This window comes from Pipra filicauda, unplaced genomic scaffold (genome assembly GCF_003945595.2).
Source record: "Pipra filicauda isolate LSUMZ 115617 unplaced genomic scaffold, ASM394559v2 scaffold443_size986076_pilon, whole genome shotgun sequence".
Taxonomy (NCBI): Eukaryota; Metazoa; Chordata; class Aves; order Passeriformes; family Pipridae; genus Pipra; species Pipra filicauda.
In genome coordinates this window covers 190,315-205,766 of record NW_024104580.1, presented here as the reverse complement: position 1 = coordinate 205,766, position 15,452 = coordinate 190,315, and the positions used below count along the sequence as shown (strand labels likewise).

The following is a 15,452-nucleotide window of genomic DNA, read 5'->3' as shown; positions in this document are numbered from 1 at the left end:
AATGAAAACCCAAACCATTTCAAAGATTGAAAACACTGCTAGTCAATGACAGATAGAAAGAAGTTTTTGTTTAGATTAAACCCATTGGCAGAACAGAATACACAATATAGAATATTTGCTATTACATGGAATTCCCCTGAAACATTTACTGGACATAAAGCAGGCTATTGCCCATAGCTGACTGCTGCAGTAAAACAAAACCAAACCAACATTAACAGAAAAGAGTACACTAAAACTTAGAAGGTTGCTACCCAGAAGGTTAACACTGTATCACTGACATATCACAATTACTGCTTGACAGCAGTGTGAAATGTTGTGTTCAAGAAACGTTTTCAGCATGTGACCAAATTACCTCAATAAACAGCTATAGGTAAAACCCAACCAAACAAATAAACAATTAAAAGACCCAGACTATGTTCCAGATGTTATTTAGTTACACCACAGTTTGGGTCACTATGTAGAAAAACTGTCAACAAGACTTCTGAGGACTATACTAAGGAACAGAAATGGATTCTCTAATAAGACAGGTGACTCACTACTATAATTATATTAAATATAGTTGTCAACTAGATCCTCATGAATACCATGTAAAACAGACACATTAAATGGCTATCAGACTAGGCTTTGAAATATTTGTGCTATATCACAGTTTTCAAAACTGCTGAAATATGCTGACTTGAAAAATGTGGTAGCCTGCAATAACTGCAATTGCTCTTAACAAAAAACAACCAACCAAAGCAAAAAACCAAAAAGCCAAAACGACCCAACAAAAAAACAGCCACAGAACACAGCATACATTGCTGCTGTCAGTCAAATCAGCTGTTCTAACATGCATTCCAGTGACTATTTTATTTTGTTTACTATAAATTCTGGAATCACTGTCCTGGCGTTTACCTGGACTTTGTGGCCAGACATCTGTTTAAATTTATCTTCAAAATGCGCTCTCTCAGTTGCTGGGAGCTCTGAAGATAACCCTAATTTCTCATGGGATCCTGGCACCTGTGACATCGTATCAGGGAACATTAACAAAAACACGAAGTTTTAGGACAATAAGGAGCTAATGAGATATCAAATTTGAACCCCTACTACGCAGGAAAAATGACAGCATTTTATCCATTGAGTCCTGCACTGAAATAGCCCATAATTCTGCAGTACTTTCCCCTTTTAAGTAAAAATTAGTGGCCACCTGTGCTAGTGAAATCCCCTGCTGAACTCGACAGGATTTATACCATAACAGAACTCCACCCTCATGGCATGCTCCAAACTGGTCCATCATCACTGCATTCAACTCTTGGTTGATTCAACAAAATTCTCTCTTTCATGAAAACACATAATCTTGCTATGAGCTCTTAAGTAGTTATGGATTACCACTCTTCTGAAATGGTGCTCCTGTAATCTTACAATAACATTTTGCACCTTGTTTTCAGTCACTGTATGTTATCGCACCTTTGTTAGATTATGGGTTTTTTTCCCTGTTTTCTCTACCTGTCAATATCGTACTGCAATAAGGCACCAGATTTATCTGAGATCCTATTTGAGGCAGATTTTTGAAGTACACACTATTTTCACAGATCTTCTCTGAGGCAGCTTACCATTTTTGAACTGTAAACACATTTCGGCACCATATTCCAAGAATGGTATCATCCATCATAATTTGTGTGCATGTGTGTGTGCGCACACAGGGAAAAACATGCTTTCTCCTGAACCCCAAATTTTATTTTGGGTTCTATGTTCTCTTTTGGAAAAACAGAGAAAATATACAAAATGGTCTCAAACTATGGTCTGTGCTTACAAATCAGTATTTTAGAAATTCTGTACTCCCATGTCACAGGATCTACGGTTTCATTACACAGCTGCTTAATCTTGGCCTACTTTATCTATTTCTCACTGGTCAGTTTACCAAGCAAGACACAAAAATTTGCAGTTGTACACAACTAAATGTAAATGTGAGAATATATTGATGACTTATACCTTTTCTTATTGGTATAAAGAGGCACCTCAGAAATTTACCTGGATTCGAAGGTCAGACATCTGTTTTAAGAGATCCTCAAACAGCTCTTTGTCAGCTGCTGGAAGTTCTGAAGACAGCACTACTCCTACATAGGACCCTGGTATCTGGGACATTGTGTCAGGGAACATGTAGACTCCAGTACTGCAGCACAGAACAGGAGACTGGTTACACATTAGAGGATACAACCAGTCACAAACCTAGAAAAGATAAGTACATGAAGTAATTAAAAGATGCTTTTAAAAAGAAAGACAGACAGAGCATAGTGATAAGCACCACAAACTTGATTTTCCATAAAGTTTCTACTGAAAGGTTCCCTGCTGATGGCAGAGGTGTTGGAATTAGATGATCTTTAAGGTTCCTTCCAACCCAAACTATTTTATGATTCTATGATGAAAAATAAAAAGTCTTATGCCATCTTTTAAAAAACAAAAAAAAAGAAAAACAATCCCAAGAAACTACAACCCACATGACTCTGGAAATACAACTCTTCATTAGTTCTGACAGTCTAATATAGAGAAAATATTAATTTTCACAGGACTGTAATTCAGGCTGGTACCCTCTTAACTGAGGTCTAGTCTTGAGGTATAGAAGTCAATGAAAAGAACTGCCAAACAAGTCAGGATTCACAGTGCCTGTACCATCCTGTAGAACTCAGGGCAGGTTTATATGATAGGATAAATAAAATGTATGGCTGTCGCTGGCCTACTGCTGAAGACTGCTAACATAGGTGGAGCTGAACCAGCAGACTCAAAACCAGGAAGTATTTTTTCTGTATGAGACTTCCAAGAGCCAATCTTAGCAAACACAAGGAGATCCAAAGTCAGAATCCACAACGTTCATTACAGAACATGCCCACATGAAGCAAGCAAGGACTGAAAAAATACAGATAATGCATCTTTTTTATTTGTAGTTCAGAATCTGTACTAACATGGGCCCTCAAATTCCAAATTATCAGTCGCCCTAACTTCAATACCTTATCACTAAATGAGAATGAAGTGGGTAGTTTGCAAGCCCAATTGACGCTGACATGTTACAGTACGTGAATCAACATGTCTTCTCTATGTGAAGGAAGAGAAGTTAATTTTATGAAATGAAAAGACGCATTCAGTCAACTCCTTTAGAAACTGGGATTCACCAGAACAGTCAGCACTTGACAACCTTGGGAAGACACAGAGGTACTTTTCACAGAAAAAGTCATAAAAGTGTATACTTGCACAAAACCATTTCTGCAACATCTATAACATTCTTCATATTATCACAAAGATATTTAGACTTTGAAGAGCAAGAACTTAGGAAGATTTCCTGTTAAGAGTTTTATGACAGTTCTTGAAATTTTAATTAAAGGCAAAAGTTATTTTCCTGTTACCTGAAGAAATGCAGGTGGACGATTCTGAGCTGCTTCACTATCTGTATCCAAGAACTTCACAATGCGTAGATATCCAGGATATGAAGGAGCACTAACCTGCCCATCAGGAGTCACAAAAAATATCTGTACTCCTTGGGGAATCAAGATCAGCTCATCTGCATCCACTCCCAGGTTTTCCAGGGGAGGTGGCTGAGTACACTTGTTGTAATAGTCCTCACCTACAGAAGAAAACTCTCCAGAGTCTGTGCCATAAGACACAGTAAAATGGCCATTGGTAGCTTGAGGAGTATAGGCAGGAGGTGCTTCATTTGGTAGACAGAGAGGTTTTCCAGAGGATGGACTCATAGCTGGAATTTGACCCTGGCTCACAGCTGCAACACCTCCATCTGCTGCGGATGGTTGACTTCGTGCAAACAGAGAATTAGGGGCAGGTGGTCTTTCTGGCTTTTCTTTGGAAGGAATGGATGGATATAACTTGGGTACCCCAGGAGGGGCATCCATCGTAGCAGGACTTGCTTCTAGAGGTGGGGTGTTTTGGTCTAGACTGCTGAGTCGAGCACGAACATTTTGCAGGGTCTCCCTCATCTTCTGCTGCATTTGCCTGGCAGACTCCCACTGGGACCCTACACATGCAGGACCCTCTGATGGAATACTAACTCCTCGGAGCAAGTGGTCAAGCCCTTTCTTATAGTAACTTCTTGCCTCTTCCTTCTGACCCAGTTCATCTGTATTCAGTCCTTTATTGATAAAAATAAAGGCTTTCCTGTACTCTTCATTAATAGCTTTAATATTTGCATCTTCTTGCATAACTGGATCCTGCAGTTGTTCCATTACTGCAAAATGAAATAAAAATCAATAAAAACATTCATCAATAAAGCCAAACGATGTTTACCTTAGAATAAAATGTCTTCTTAATGATAACCATACTGCATGTATTAGCAGAAATCTATCTGTTTGCTTGGGACAGCATCTGATATATTATGGTTATCTCCTAATAACATTCACATTGACATGATTCCAAGGCAGCAAGGAATCTACAACCATCAAATCTAGTTACATCAAAGACATTTATTTCTTAAAAGTTAAACATCAGAAGAACATGGACATGCCTGATATTAAAACTTTCATCTTAAAGATCAGTAGCAAACAGAGGAGTAAACAAATAACTTAAAAAATTTAACTTTTCCAAAAACATCTCTAAGGTATTAAAAAATTCAGTTAACATTTTGTCTATTTAAATGAAGGCTGAACTAACAAACAGTACATTTCTATTTGAATAATTTAAGAGAAAGCACTCAACATATTTAAACAAATCTTGATCAACTTCAGCTAACATCAATACACAGAACTGGGAAATACTTTGAACAGTTAAAGCTGTGCTTTACAGAATGAAAACAGGGAATTACTTATTTCCTTTATGGTGTTTATAGAGTAAGAAAAGACAATTTGTTTTACACTCCTTGCTCCCCAGGTGAAAAATAATTGAAAGTACCAAAATGTACAAAAGGTTGCAGGTTCTAGGTCTGTTTTGGACTGTATTCCTCAAACTGCCTCATATATTTCAACAACTGAAGGGCAGAAAAGAATATGGTAGGTTTATTTGAATTCTAAACTGTGTAAAATCATTGTTTTAATGGTATGCAGATTCTCAGTCTTGGCCAAATGCAGAAAATATAAATCATTCTTGGACTAAGATAGTGCTTACAACATACAATGTAAAAAATGCCAGTGATCTATTTTTTTGCTGGCAGCCATGAGAGGCATTGTCAATTTAGAAAAATCAGGTAATTATACTAGAAAAGACTGTACCATGAACAACAAAAATGTGATACTATATAAAAATTAAAGAGCATATATTTTCAAGCAAAACCATGATTCTCTGTGTAAGATGGATGAAAGAAAGGAGACATCTGTCAATCACAATATCAAGCTACACAAAACATTGGGGGTAAGTAAAATCCAAGCGCAAAAATAAAAATGCTGCCATTGCACATACAGAAGCACTAATGCCCCTGTGTGCAGCTCTGGTGAGAACTCACACAATGCTGAACGACACTCAAGGAAGCTGCGCCAGAACAGGAAGAGGTGTGCAGAAAGTTACTGATTTTTTCCGGATGAATCGATCACTTTTCCCTAGAGAGATGTAGGTTTGGCTTACCAAGCCAATACAACAAAGGCTAAGAGATTGGATTAGTCTCCACAAATATAATGGATGAAAAGAAGGAAGTAAATCAGTAAAGAAAAAAAAGAATTATTGAAATCCAAACTTTTTAATAAAATCCCAAAATAGTACCTGCTTTTAAGTTTATCTAATGTCTCTTCTTGCTTTAGTCTAATTACCAACAAAGTAAAAAAAAAATAAAATATATATATATATATATATATAAAATCTGGAAAATATCTTTCCTCTAGTCCAACAAATCCAGAGAAACTTAGGAAGTGCAGGTCATTACAAGATTTTTAAAGAGGCAAAGATGAAATGCTGTGCTCTACTCCCACACCCTTTATAATCAAAATGCAGACAGCACTTATATGACTGATGCATCTGCATCACACAACAGAAATGCCATGTCATCTGGAACGCATCTGTTCTCATGACATGACAGGATCCGATTTCATGCAAAAGACAAGATGTGTGGTTTCAGTCCAATGACAGACAGACATAGCTAAGAATATGACAGGGACAGCCTGAGAAGGCAACCCACATGGAGCAGATCAGCAGTGACTCAAGCCACTATGCTCACTGTTTGTTCCCCATCACGTAGTAGAAAAATGAATCTTGGGCTGTAGAAGATTTTTCCAATTGATTACAGTCAGTTACTGCCAACAGGCTCAGCATCTTTGATTTATACACTGGCATAAGTTTATATTTAATAACCTCCAAGGACATCAAGTTTTGAATTTATAAGCATGCTTCTGACAAGCACGACAGCAAACAATTATAATAAAAATAATTGGAAAGAACTCTCACGAGTTTGTGAATATAGCTGGGTCCTTACACAAAAGATTATACTTAATCATGTAATATATTTTATGATCTATACATGAACCATTTAGACATGTGTAACTGAATTACTTGGAGCAAAAGAACCCTGGCAACTACATCATCTTATGTCAATGCTTGTATTTACTACTGCAAAATCCACTTTTCAAGAAGAGCATAAAGGTGAAAAAAATTTAACATCAAAGACCTCTGATTTGAGAATTGTAGGTAGGCAAGCACAGAAAATGTTTAGAAAACAGAGAAAGGCACATTTTATCTCTCATCACAGTTACTTCTATATAAGCAAAATTTAGTGATTTGAGACTTTTATGCACGATTGGGTATACAGGCACTAAAGTCCTTTCTTAAGACTTCAAGTAAACAATTCATCTGTGTGAACACAACTGCAATTCCATAGTCTATTTGCCCCACGTATATTGATTTGTTTATTCTGGGTGAGGCTAAAGCGAAGATAATTTACAGATTTCAAATAATTCTTTTATAACAAGAAGAGACATCAAGTAAAATCCTGAAGTCAGAGCTACATTGCAACTGAATAGTTAACTAATTTACTATTCATTGTACACTTGTCATACTGTCAGCAGCACTGTTCTTGCTAAAGCTCAGTCTTTATTAACACCAGAAAAGGTCTGTAAGAAAACAGAGATGTCAGCACGATCAGTGTCCACACAGCATTAGTGCACAGCGGAGGTACAAAAGCTGGCTCAGCAACTTGGAAAAGTGGGATTGTTGCAACTCATCTCTGATTGTCAGAAGCATCCCAAATTCGCAGTATATGTGCAGTGTAGTTACTACCAAATTATGCATTTGGGTGGCAAAGCACTTGGAAATGGAGGAAGGAATTCACAGTAGATTTTAAGTTAAACACAACATGACTAAAAGCCCAAAGAATTGAATTTCATTCTCAGTAACTTATTAAAACTAATACAAAGTAATGGATGGTACAAAATAAGCATACTTACTTGCTGCCTCACAACACAACAATAAATATTCTCTGAAACAGAACACTGAAGTAGCAATCTGATCATATGCAAGCAATATCCTCAGTCATTACTATTTTCAATGTATGAACTTAATATAGTATTTAAGTGTCCTGCATGTTTTAGTATTTTTCTGTAATCCATTTCTGTACAATAAAGTCTCATTTCCTCTCTTTTAAAGCAAAGTGCATATGAGAGCACTGCAAGCCAACCTTTGGTCCTGGGCCAGTTCAGATCGGCCCAGATCTGTACTACTTAGTGCAAAATAAGATTTAGAGGAACTTGTCTTGGAGAAAGCAGGTCCAAAACTGAGCTAAGAAAAGAGCTAATGGGCATTGTAGATAATCACAGATCAATCCAGCGCTTGAGCTCATTCCATAGCCCTTTTTCTTTTATCAGTCCAGATATACTGTGGTTTTAAATGTCTTGACCAAAGGAGGCTACAGTGCAACAGGGAAACTTGAGTTTAATATTGTAAGCATCTCAACTATCTGGATAACCATCCTTCCTCTGAAGCAGAAAACCCACTTCATTAAAAAGTGGCACAAGGTAAACATGAAGCCTAAGACTTGAGAGGATTAAACATCCTGACTGACAGAGGTAAGACATTCTTAACAACTCACTACTTTTGAAACATGGGAGGTATAGGGGAGGAAAATGCAAAACAAACAAACAAAAAAATACCACCCTTAATCCAAGAGCTTTTCCTATTTGTCAACTGTTTTCTATCAGCCACTCATTAGGAGAACTACTATGCAGATAGAACTGTTTAAGCCTTATTTCTGTAGAGAAGGAGCAATTAAGAAAGTATTAGTAATTTTCAAGAATTTAAAGAACAAACTGAATTAGAATAAATGTTATGTGGAATTTAAAACAATAAAAGCCAGGTACTAGCTGATAAATTTACCTTTTCATGTTAAGAAGCCCTTAAATTTTTCACTAAGTGCTGGCCTACAGCTAGTTTTTAAGCACCTAGGGCTAGATGATATCACAGACTAGACAACAGAGAAAGTCAGTGATCTGATATACGACAGTAATTCTTACTCTCAAAATTACCCGATACTTCAGGAAACTCTTGTCCCCTGACATTTCAACCTACACCTCAGGTTGGTATCCCAGTACCTACATTCATACCCAGCCAGCAGGTCTAACTTTCCTCTTCTCAGTACTACTGCTGTCTCAAGCTGGTTATATCCAAGTAATTGAACTTCCTTCCCGACTCCTTGGTCTGTATCTCCATCACATGCTTTCAACGCAGAGCTTTTAGGCTACTTGGCGCTCCTCTAAAAGGGAAATTGAAAAACCAGTCGGGCAGATAACGCCCAACACAGACATCGTTCGGAGCACCGACGTACAAAAACATTGCCTACCATTCCATGGCCAAAGATTTCAAGGTCATCATGGAAAATTCAGTATTACATAAGATTGCTATTTAATACTTTTTCATTAGCTGTGTGCCTGCCAGTTTCTGACCATTGCCAACATTTCTACACATTCAGACAACTCAAAACTATCTAACACGAATCCTTTAAAAGAAAAAGACAAAATACAAGGAGCAGTTATACAAAGTATTCTGACAAATAACCTCTCGCGTCCATAAGGAGACACTCAATACATTATTTATCATCGTGGCTACTTCAACCTGCCCTGATCACGCCTCTCCCCGACCCTCCCTCCTTCCCTCCCTCCCACTTACCACCTACCTGCCCGCCGCTCTCCCGGCCGCCCCGCTGGGCTCCCCGCGGCTGCCCTGCCCTGGCCTGCTCCGTGCCCGTCCCGCCGCCCTCCGTCTGCCCCAGCTGAACCAGCGCCCGTGTCCACGGGCCCCCGCAGGCAACCGGCCTCACCGAGCCGGGCCCCGCCGCCGAGCCGAGGCGAGCGAGCCCCGCCTGCGCCACCGCCTCCGCCTCCGCCACCGCCTCCCGGGTCAGGCGGCAGCGGGCGGGGCCGCGGCTGTGGCGTCACCCAGGGCCCGGCGGAGGGCGCGGGGCCTGGCACCGAGGGGCGAGCCCCTTCGTGACCGACCGGGAGCGCCTTCCTAAGTCTGGCAGTGACATTTTATACAATTCATAAATAATACTGAATTATGCAATTTATCCTGTTTCTTCTTGCTGTTGTGTTGTTGTTTTGTTGTTTGTTTTTTTTTTGGGGGGGGGTGGGCGGGGCAGGCTACACAGATTAAAAATGAAAAATTGAAAGTGCAGAATTAGAAAGCAGTGCGTCTCATACTGTATCCATAATTAAACAGGTTTTTTAATGCTCTTGATGTTTGGAAGAAACAGATGTCTGCATGTTGGATTCACTTCCCCATAAATTAATTTCTCTGGGAACATGGAAGATAATGTCTCTTTTGTCTTCTGGTTTTTTGAGCTCACACCACCATGAAGCACTAATGTGTCAAACTGAAAACTAATGTATAGCCCCAGCGATAGCCAGTATTGTTTTTTCTATTGTTTTTCAGTGGCCAAGGGGCTTTGCCTTTGTGGTAAATTGCATCAGTAATTTGATTGCATGTAGTCTTTTCATCTTTGCTGTAACTCTCATTAGCTGTGTGTGTGAATGTGTGTACAAAAGCTCATATACCCAAATTCTAGCTAAATAATTGATACTAGTATCTAACAGTGGAAAAATAAACCCTAAAAGCTGTCATTCTGAAGATTAAAAGTCTCCCTTTTCATGTCAGGTTTTCAAATTTCATTTTGACTTTTACTTTAATTGTGCCAAAATGACTAGCTGCATTGTTTGGAAAGATGCCGTGTTTCCAGAGGTGGCTGTCTCAGGGTAAAACTTGTTTCCCAGCCTGGACAAGGTGGAGATGGCTATCACCCTGAGTGCTGGGCTGTGGGACAGGGGAGCTGCATTTGTGCACTGATGGTGTCAAAAAATCCCAAAGAAAAATTATCTCAGTAAATTTCCAGCACTTGCCTTAGAACATGAACTTCCAACTTCTCGGTGAAACAGCTGTTAGAATTTCTGAATATAATCTGGCAGTATATTATTGCTTTGCAACTTTGATAATCAGTGCTAAAAATCTTCTGCAATTTGACTTCCACATAGAAAATTTCTAACCAGGTTAAATCTAGCAAAGGTGCATTCTGTGGTGCATGGCTCTTTACCTGAGCTAGCTTTTAATGAACTTGCTGCGTCCTGGGCATGTTGAGGCCCATTAACTTGCTTTCTCAGGTACTGTCATGTGCATGCTGACTGTGAATCAACCTTTGACACACTCAGGACCACAGAACATAGGAAATTCAAAGTAAATATTGTGTTTAGGTAGTGGCAGCCCTGTGCATCACTGCCCTGGCAGATGGGTTTACCTCTTAGCTTCATTTAGCTCCGAAATATCTCTGGAAGTTTGTTACACATTGTAGTTTCTAGCATAATGTTTATCTCGGAATTCTCTGTTCCAAACTTTTCACATGCCCACTCTTCACTTCTTTTCCTGCCAACAAGAAACAGAGAGCAACCTGGAGGAGAGATGAGCTGTCCACAAAATCAGGAAGAGTTCCTCTCTTCAAACACCAGTGAGGGTAATATAGTAAGGATGATGTTTGTATATGAAGCAGTATGCATACAGATGAGGGTTTGGACAGGTGGAGAGGGCCATAAACATTTGTTTAAACAGATGGTAGGATGGGCTTGGGTAGCTAGATATCCTTGAATTACATTATGTGCATATATGCAAGATTTGCAAGGAAATAAAAACCAGTTTTGTGATGAAGAGTGGTACTCTCTTCTGAAACAGTCCTGCAAGTCAATAGAGGGACATTTTAATTTTTTTTTTAAGCATGCAGGGGGTATCTTTACCAACACTGTTTCGTAGTAGCAGGCCTTGCAAGGTCCAGAAGTCGGTAAAGGGCACAGTAGTGCCACAAGCGAGGGAGGGATGAGCTGGTCAAGTGTGCATCAAAGCCACCTAGCTGTGTGCTCTGAGCTGTCAGGAGCATGCAGGCACATGGCCCTGACAACCTTTCCTTTCACCAGATGCTGCTCTGCCATATCAGCCCCCCTCACAGGGCAGCTTGTATCTCCTGTGAATTTATATAAGCCCTAGTACTTTTGCTTTAAGTCAGAATTAGACTGAGGGATGAAATGCTATCACTACATGTTCCCTTCTATAGCTATAGAAATAAACTGCTCTGCCTCACCTGAATCTGCAAAATTTAAACGGTATGTTTATTCTGCAAGTCTTCAACCTCATTTGTAAATGCTAACTCTGCTTGTGGTAAGTGATTTCAATCTTAACCACCACCGTGGGCTTGCTTAATTTTTGTCTGCGCTTTCGCAAAAAGAATTTTTACTGAATATCTCCTTTATTTAAGTTCTACATAAGCTAGGCAATATCTGTACTTATGTATGTATTTAGGTATATAAGCATGTATATATCCAAGTTGTTTAAACGTCACAAACAGTAAAATCACTGAGGGACCTCAAAGTGATCTGTCAATGTTAGCAAAAAATGGGGGGTTAGGCTGAGAATAAAAAATATGTGATAATTCTCCAAAACCACTTACTAGTATGCAAATAAATTTAATTGACTCACACCAAATGTCCGTATGACTGTAACCTGGTTACACATCTGATAGGAATCATGCTTCGTAGACAGAGTGCTTTTAGTCAGCAGACCCCCAAATACTGATGGAAGCAAAATAAATCACTGTTGTGTGGGCAGAACTGAATATATAATTATTCCACAGGTTGTAACAATAGTAAAAACTTTTGTGGTAGATGAATAGATGATCTCACTGTAATAATCAACTTTTTTCTGACTTCAAACTCCATAACCATTTGCAGATAAACTGTCCTGAACCCAAGTGAGGAAATGGCAATAACAGCTGTCTGACAAAGGTAATATTGCACCTTTTTAAAATTATGCCAGCCACTGACCTCCGAGTGAACTGGCACTTCGTTAAGGTGCAAGAACTTGTCTTCAGAGCGTATGTGCAGTGTTGATAGCGTTGAGCTACAAGCAGGGGTAATGCACTTGACAACCTGGATGGCAGAAGAGTGTGAAACATCTGAAAAGGCACCTACCTCCTTAGACAATCTCCTCTAGTATTCCCACTCCCAAAGGGTGATGGAATAACCTGCCTGGTAACAGTACTGCCTTGGGAAGGAGGAGGCTCTACCAATTCAAAGACACAGATACAGGTCCAGATACCATCTCTGCATTGCATTTGACCACTTGCCAAGCTGCAGACATTTTGTGCAAGGTTTTTTCCTGCCCTTCACTGAGAGCAGTCATTTGCATGTGTGTAATCCTTAAATCTGTTTCCCTAATCTGCTGTATTCTTGTGTTGAATAGGAGTACCCTCAGAGTAAGCACAGAAAAGGTAGACCATTTTATGGGACCCCAGATTTAACATTTCTTACCTTCAGAGGTTCTACAAGCATGGTCCTCAAGTCCAGCCCAAGGAAAACTTTTCTGGAAAGGGATCAAAATGCTCTTGTGGGGTCTGCTAACAGCAGGGCCTGCAGCAATGAGGATAGAAATATGAGAACTAAGGAGACAGATGAGGGACCAGCTTAAATTGACTGGGAGTTCAGTTTGTTAATTCAACAGTACATAAAGTTGACAAAAATGGTCAGAAATTGACAAAATGGTTAGAAGAGGAAATACCAGGGAAAAACCTGGCTCTATAAAGACTAGTGGTAACAAAGCTCTTCTGTTGGATTGTTTATAAACACATTTCTGCCAGGACAGACGGATGTAAAGCTGGGCACCACAAAACTCAAGTTATTCATACATGTTGATTACAATATTGAGATGCTGCTTGTTCAGCTCAGAGAAAAGATAAATTCAAATGCTGATGGAAGTCAGTATTTCATCATGCCCCTTTATGGCACTTTGGAATACTGGCTACTTTATTAGATAGCAGCTATGTGTTTTCCAGAATGATTTTACATACTGTCATACTGCAGAAGGCAGCAGAGGTGGTGAAATATATTTATTTCAGCACCAAAGTTGGAGGCGCACTTTGCACTTCATAAGTGCACTTCATTAGTCTGGGAGTGAAATTTTTTACAATTAATAAGTACTGTATTTTGCAATTTATCCTCGTTTTTTTGGTTGTTGTTTTAGGGATTTTTTGGGGGGGAGAGGGGGCATAAGGCTACACAGAAGATTAAAAATGCAAAACTGAAAGTGCAGAATTAGAAAGCAGTGCATCTCATACTGTATCCATAATTAAACACTTTTTAAACACTCTTGATGTTTGGGAGAAACAGATGTCTGCATCATAAATTAATTTCTCTGGGAACAAGGAAGATAACTTCTTTTTTGTCTTCTGGTTTTTTGTGGCTCACACCACCATCAAGCACTAATGTGTCAAACTGAAAACTAATGAATAGCCCCAGTGATATCAAGTGTTGTTTTTTTTCTATTGTTTTTCAGTGGCCAAGGGGCTTTGCCTTTGTGATAAATTGAGTTAATAATTTGATTGCATATAGTCTTTTCATCTTTTAATAAGAAGCTGTAACTCTCATTAGCTGTGTGTGAGTGTCCATGTGTGTACAAAAGCACATATACCCAAACTGTACCAGTCCAAAATCTTATTGGCAGAATTAAGGCCCTGTGATATAATGTATGTAAGAATAATTTTCATCAAGATTTTGCCACAGATGATGTGGGAAAACACCTCTTTTCCTAATGATTTAGATAAGGCAATCTGTGACCCTGCCCGTGGCAGTTCTGGCTTGTTTTCTTCTAATCTCAGCTCTTCACAATTTGAAACTCAGACTAATCTCCTGTTGCTTGAATTAAAATGGGTCTGATGGCTGTTATTTTGTAAATAACAACATGTATTCTTGCATCTTCCTTTGATAAATCTGGTATTGACCAGTTTTTGGACTAGAGAATTGTATTAACTTGTCCTGTGCAAGGATATATGTCATATTTTGTGTCCTGTTCGGTATGGATATATGAAATACTAGTTAAAAGACATCTGCTTACGTAGATTTCCTCTCCTTTTATGTTTGTCTGTCTCTGGATAAGTTTCACAATCTAGTTAGAGTACCACTCTGTGTGTGTTAGATGAAGTAGAATTTTTTTTTCTCAGGTGGGAAGCGGATAGCTTTCCCCATAGCTTTCCACTTAGAGACTGTGTATTTAACTTGGTGGCATGTCTGTCCTGTAATTACATTATTTTTCTCCACCTAGGAAAGAAAGTTGAAGGAACTTGTATGTCTCCAATTGTTTTGAAATACAAGCTCCTCAAATTGATGGGCAGGAACTTAACCAGAGTGATTCTAATTATCCACTGAGTAAACTCAAACAAGAGTCTGACTCTGCACAGCTCTGTACATAATGCTCTGGATGAAATGTGAAAATCAGTTCTTCTAGTTCTATATGCTGAGCCCACCCATGTCCCTCTCAGTATCAGGGCAAGTCCTGTGCATGTGTCTTTAGTCTCTTGGTCCTTTGGTTACCCAAAGAGGTGTTCAGTAGGATGCTTGGTGAATCAACATCTTGAGCATGCAATGATATTCATCCTGAAGTGGCTCCATACAGCTACAGTCCAACTCAAATAGTACAATGAGAATACTGAGGGTTCAGCTGACACTATAAAATGCTTCCAAATGGTTTATGAATCAAATGTGATAATAAGGATATTTGTTAAACAAAGTTTTTTGTAGAAATACTGACCTCTGGTAGATGAATATCAAATGGGAAAGCAGATCTAGACTTCAATTTCCACGTGTGTGTTTTAACTTAATCATTAACTCCATTCAGCTGAAGGCATGTATAAACTTTTGAAAAATAAGATCCTGCATTTGTAAATTTGTTCACCATCCCATGCAACAATTTTAACCTTTTTGTTCTTATCCTTTCAGCATGCAAAACAGTATTTTTTAATATTATAATTTCTTTTTAATAATGAATGCTGCCATCACCTCTTTAAATTGACAGAAGTGCAATGGGAATTTTTGTATCTCTATTCTGCTCTATTCCAAACTGAAACTGGAAAGGTTTGTGTCTAGCAGAACTTGACTAAAGATATGCTGATACTATGTAGCTAGATGGCAGCATTCACATTGCTTTGAGAAAAACTATGGTTATTTAAAAGATTTTTGGAAAAATTTGGCTGCTCT

The 15,452-nt window shown here is 38.9% G+C and overlaps 1 protein-coding gene across 4 annotated transcripts in view; it reads right to left on the bottom strand.

Annotated features, from left to right (window-relative positions):
* SPART (spartin) overlaps nt 1-15,452 on the bottom strand; it is a 51,759-nt gene that overhangs the window by 7,547 nt on the left and 28,760 nt on the right. The window contains exons 2-5 of one of the 4 annotated variants that reach the window (XM_039385867.1): nt 12,735-12,833; nt 3,378-4,210; nt 2,011-2,208; nt 895-999 (exon numbers count right to left, since the gene is read on the bottom strand). In XM_039385867.1, the coding sequence (XP_039241801.1) occupies nt 895-999; nt 2,011-2,208; nt 3,378-4,208 (1,134 nt within the window). In that variant the 5' untranslated portion in view covers nt 4,209-4,210; nt 12,735-12,833. Of the gene's footprint in view, nt 1-894; nt 1,000-2,010; nt 2,209-3,377; nt 4,211-9,064; nt 9,267-10,678; nt 10,771-12,734; nt 12,834-15,452 lie in introns of those variants that run through there. The other 3 variants (XM_039385865.1, XM_027713462.2, XM_027713464.2) reach the window with 3 other exon arrangements.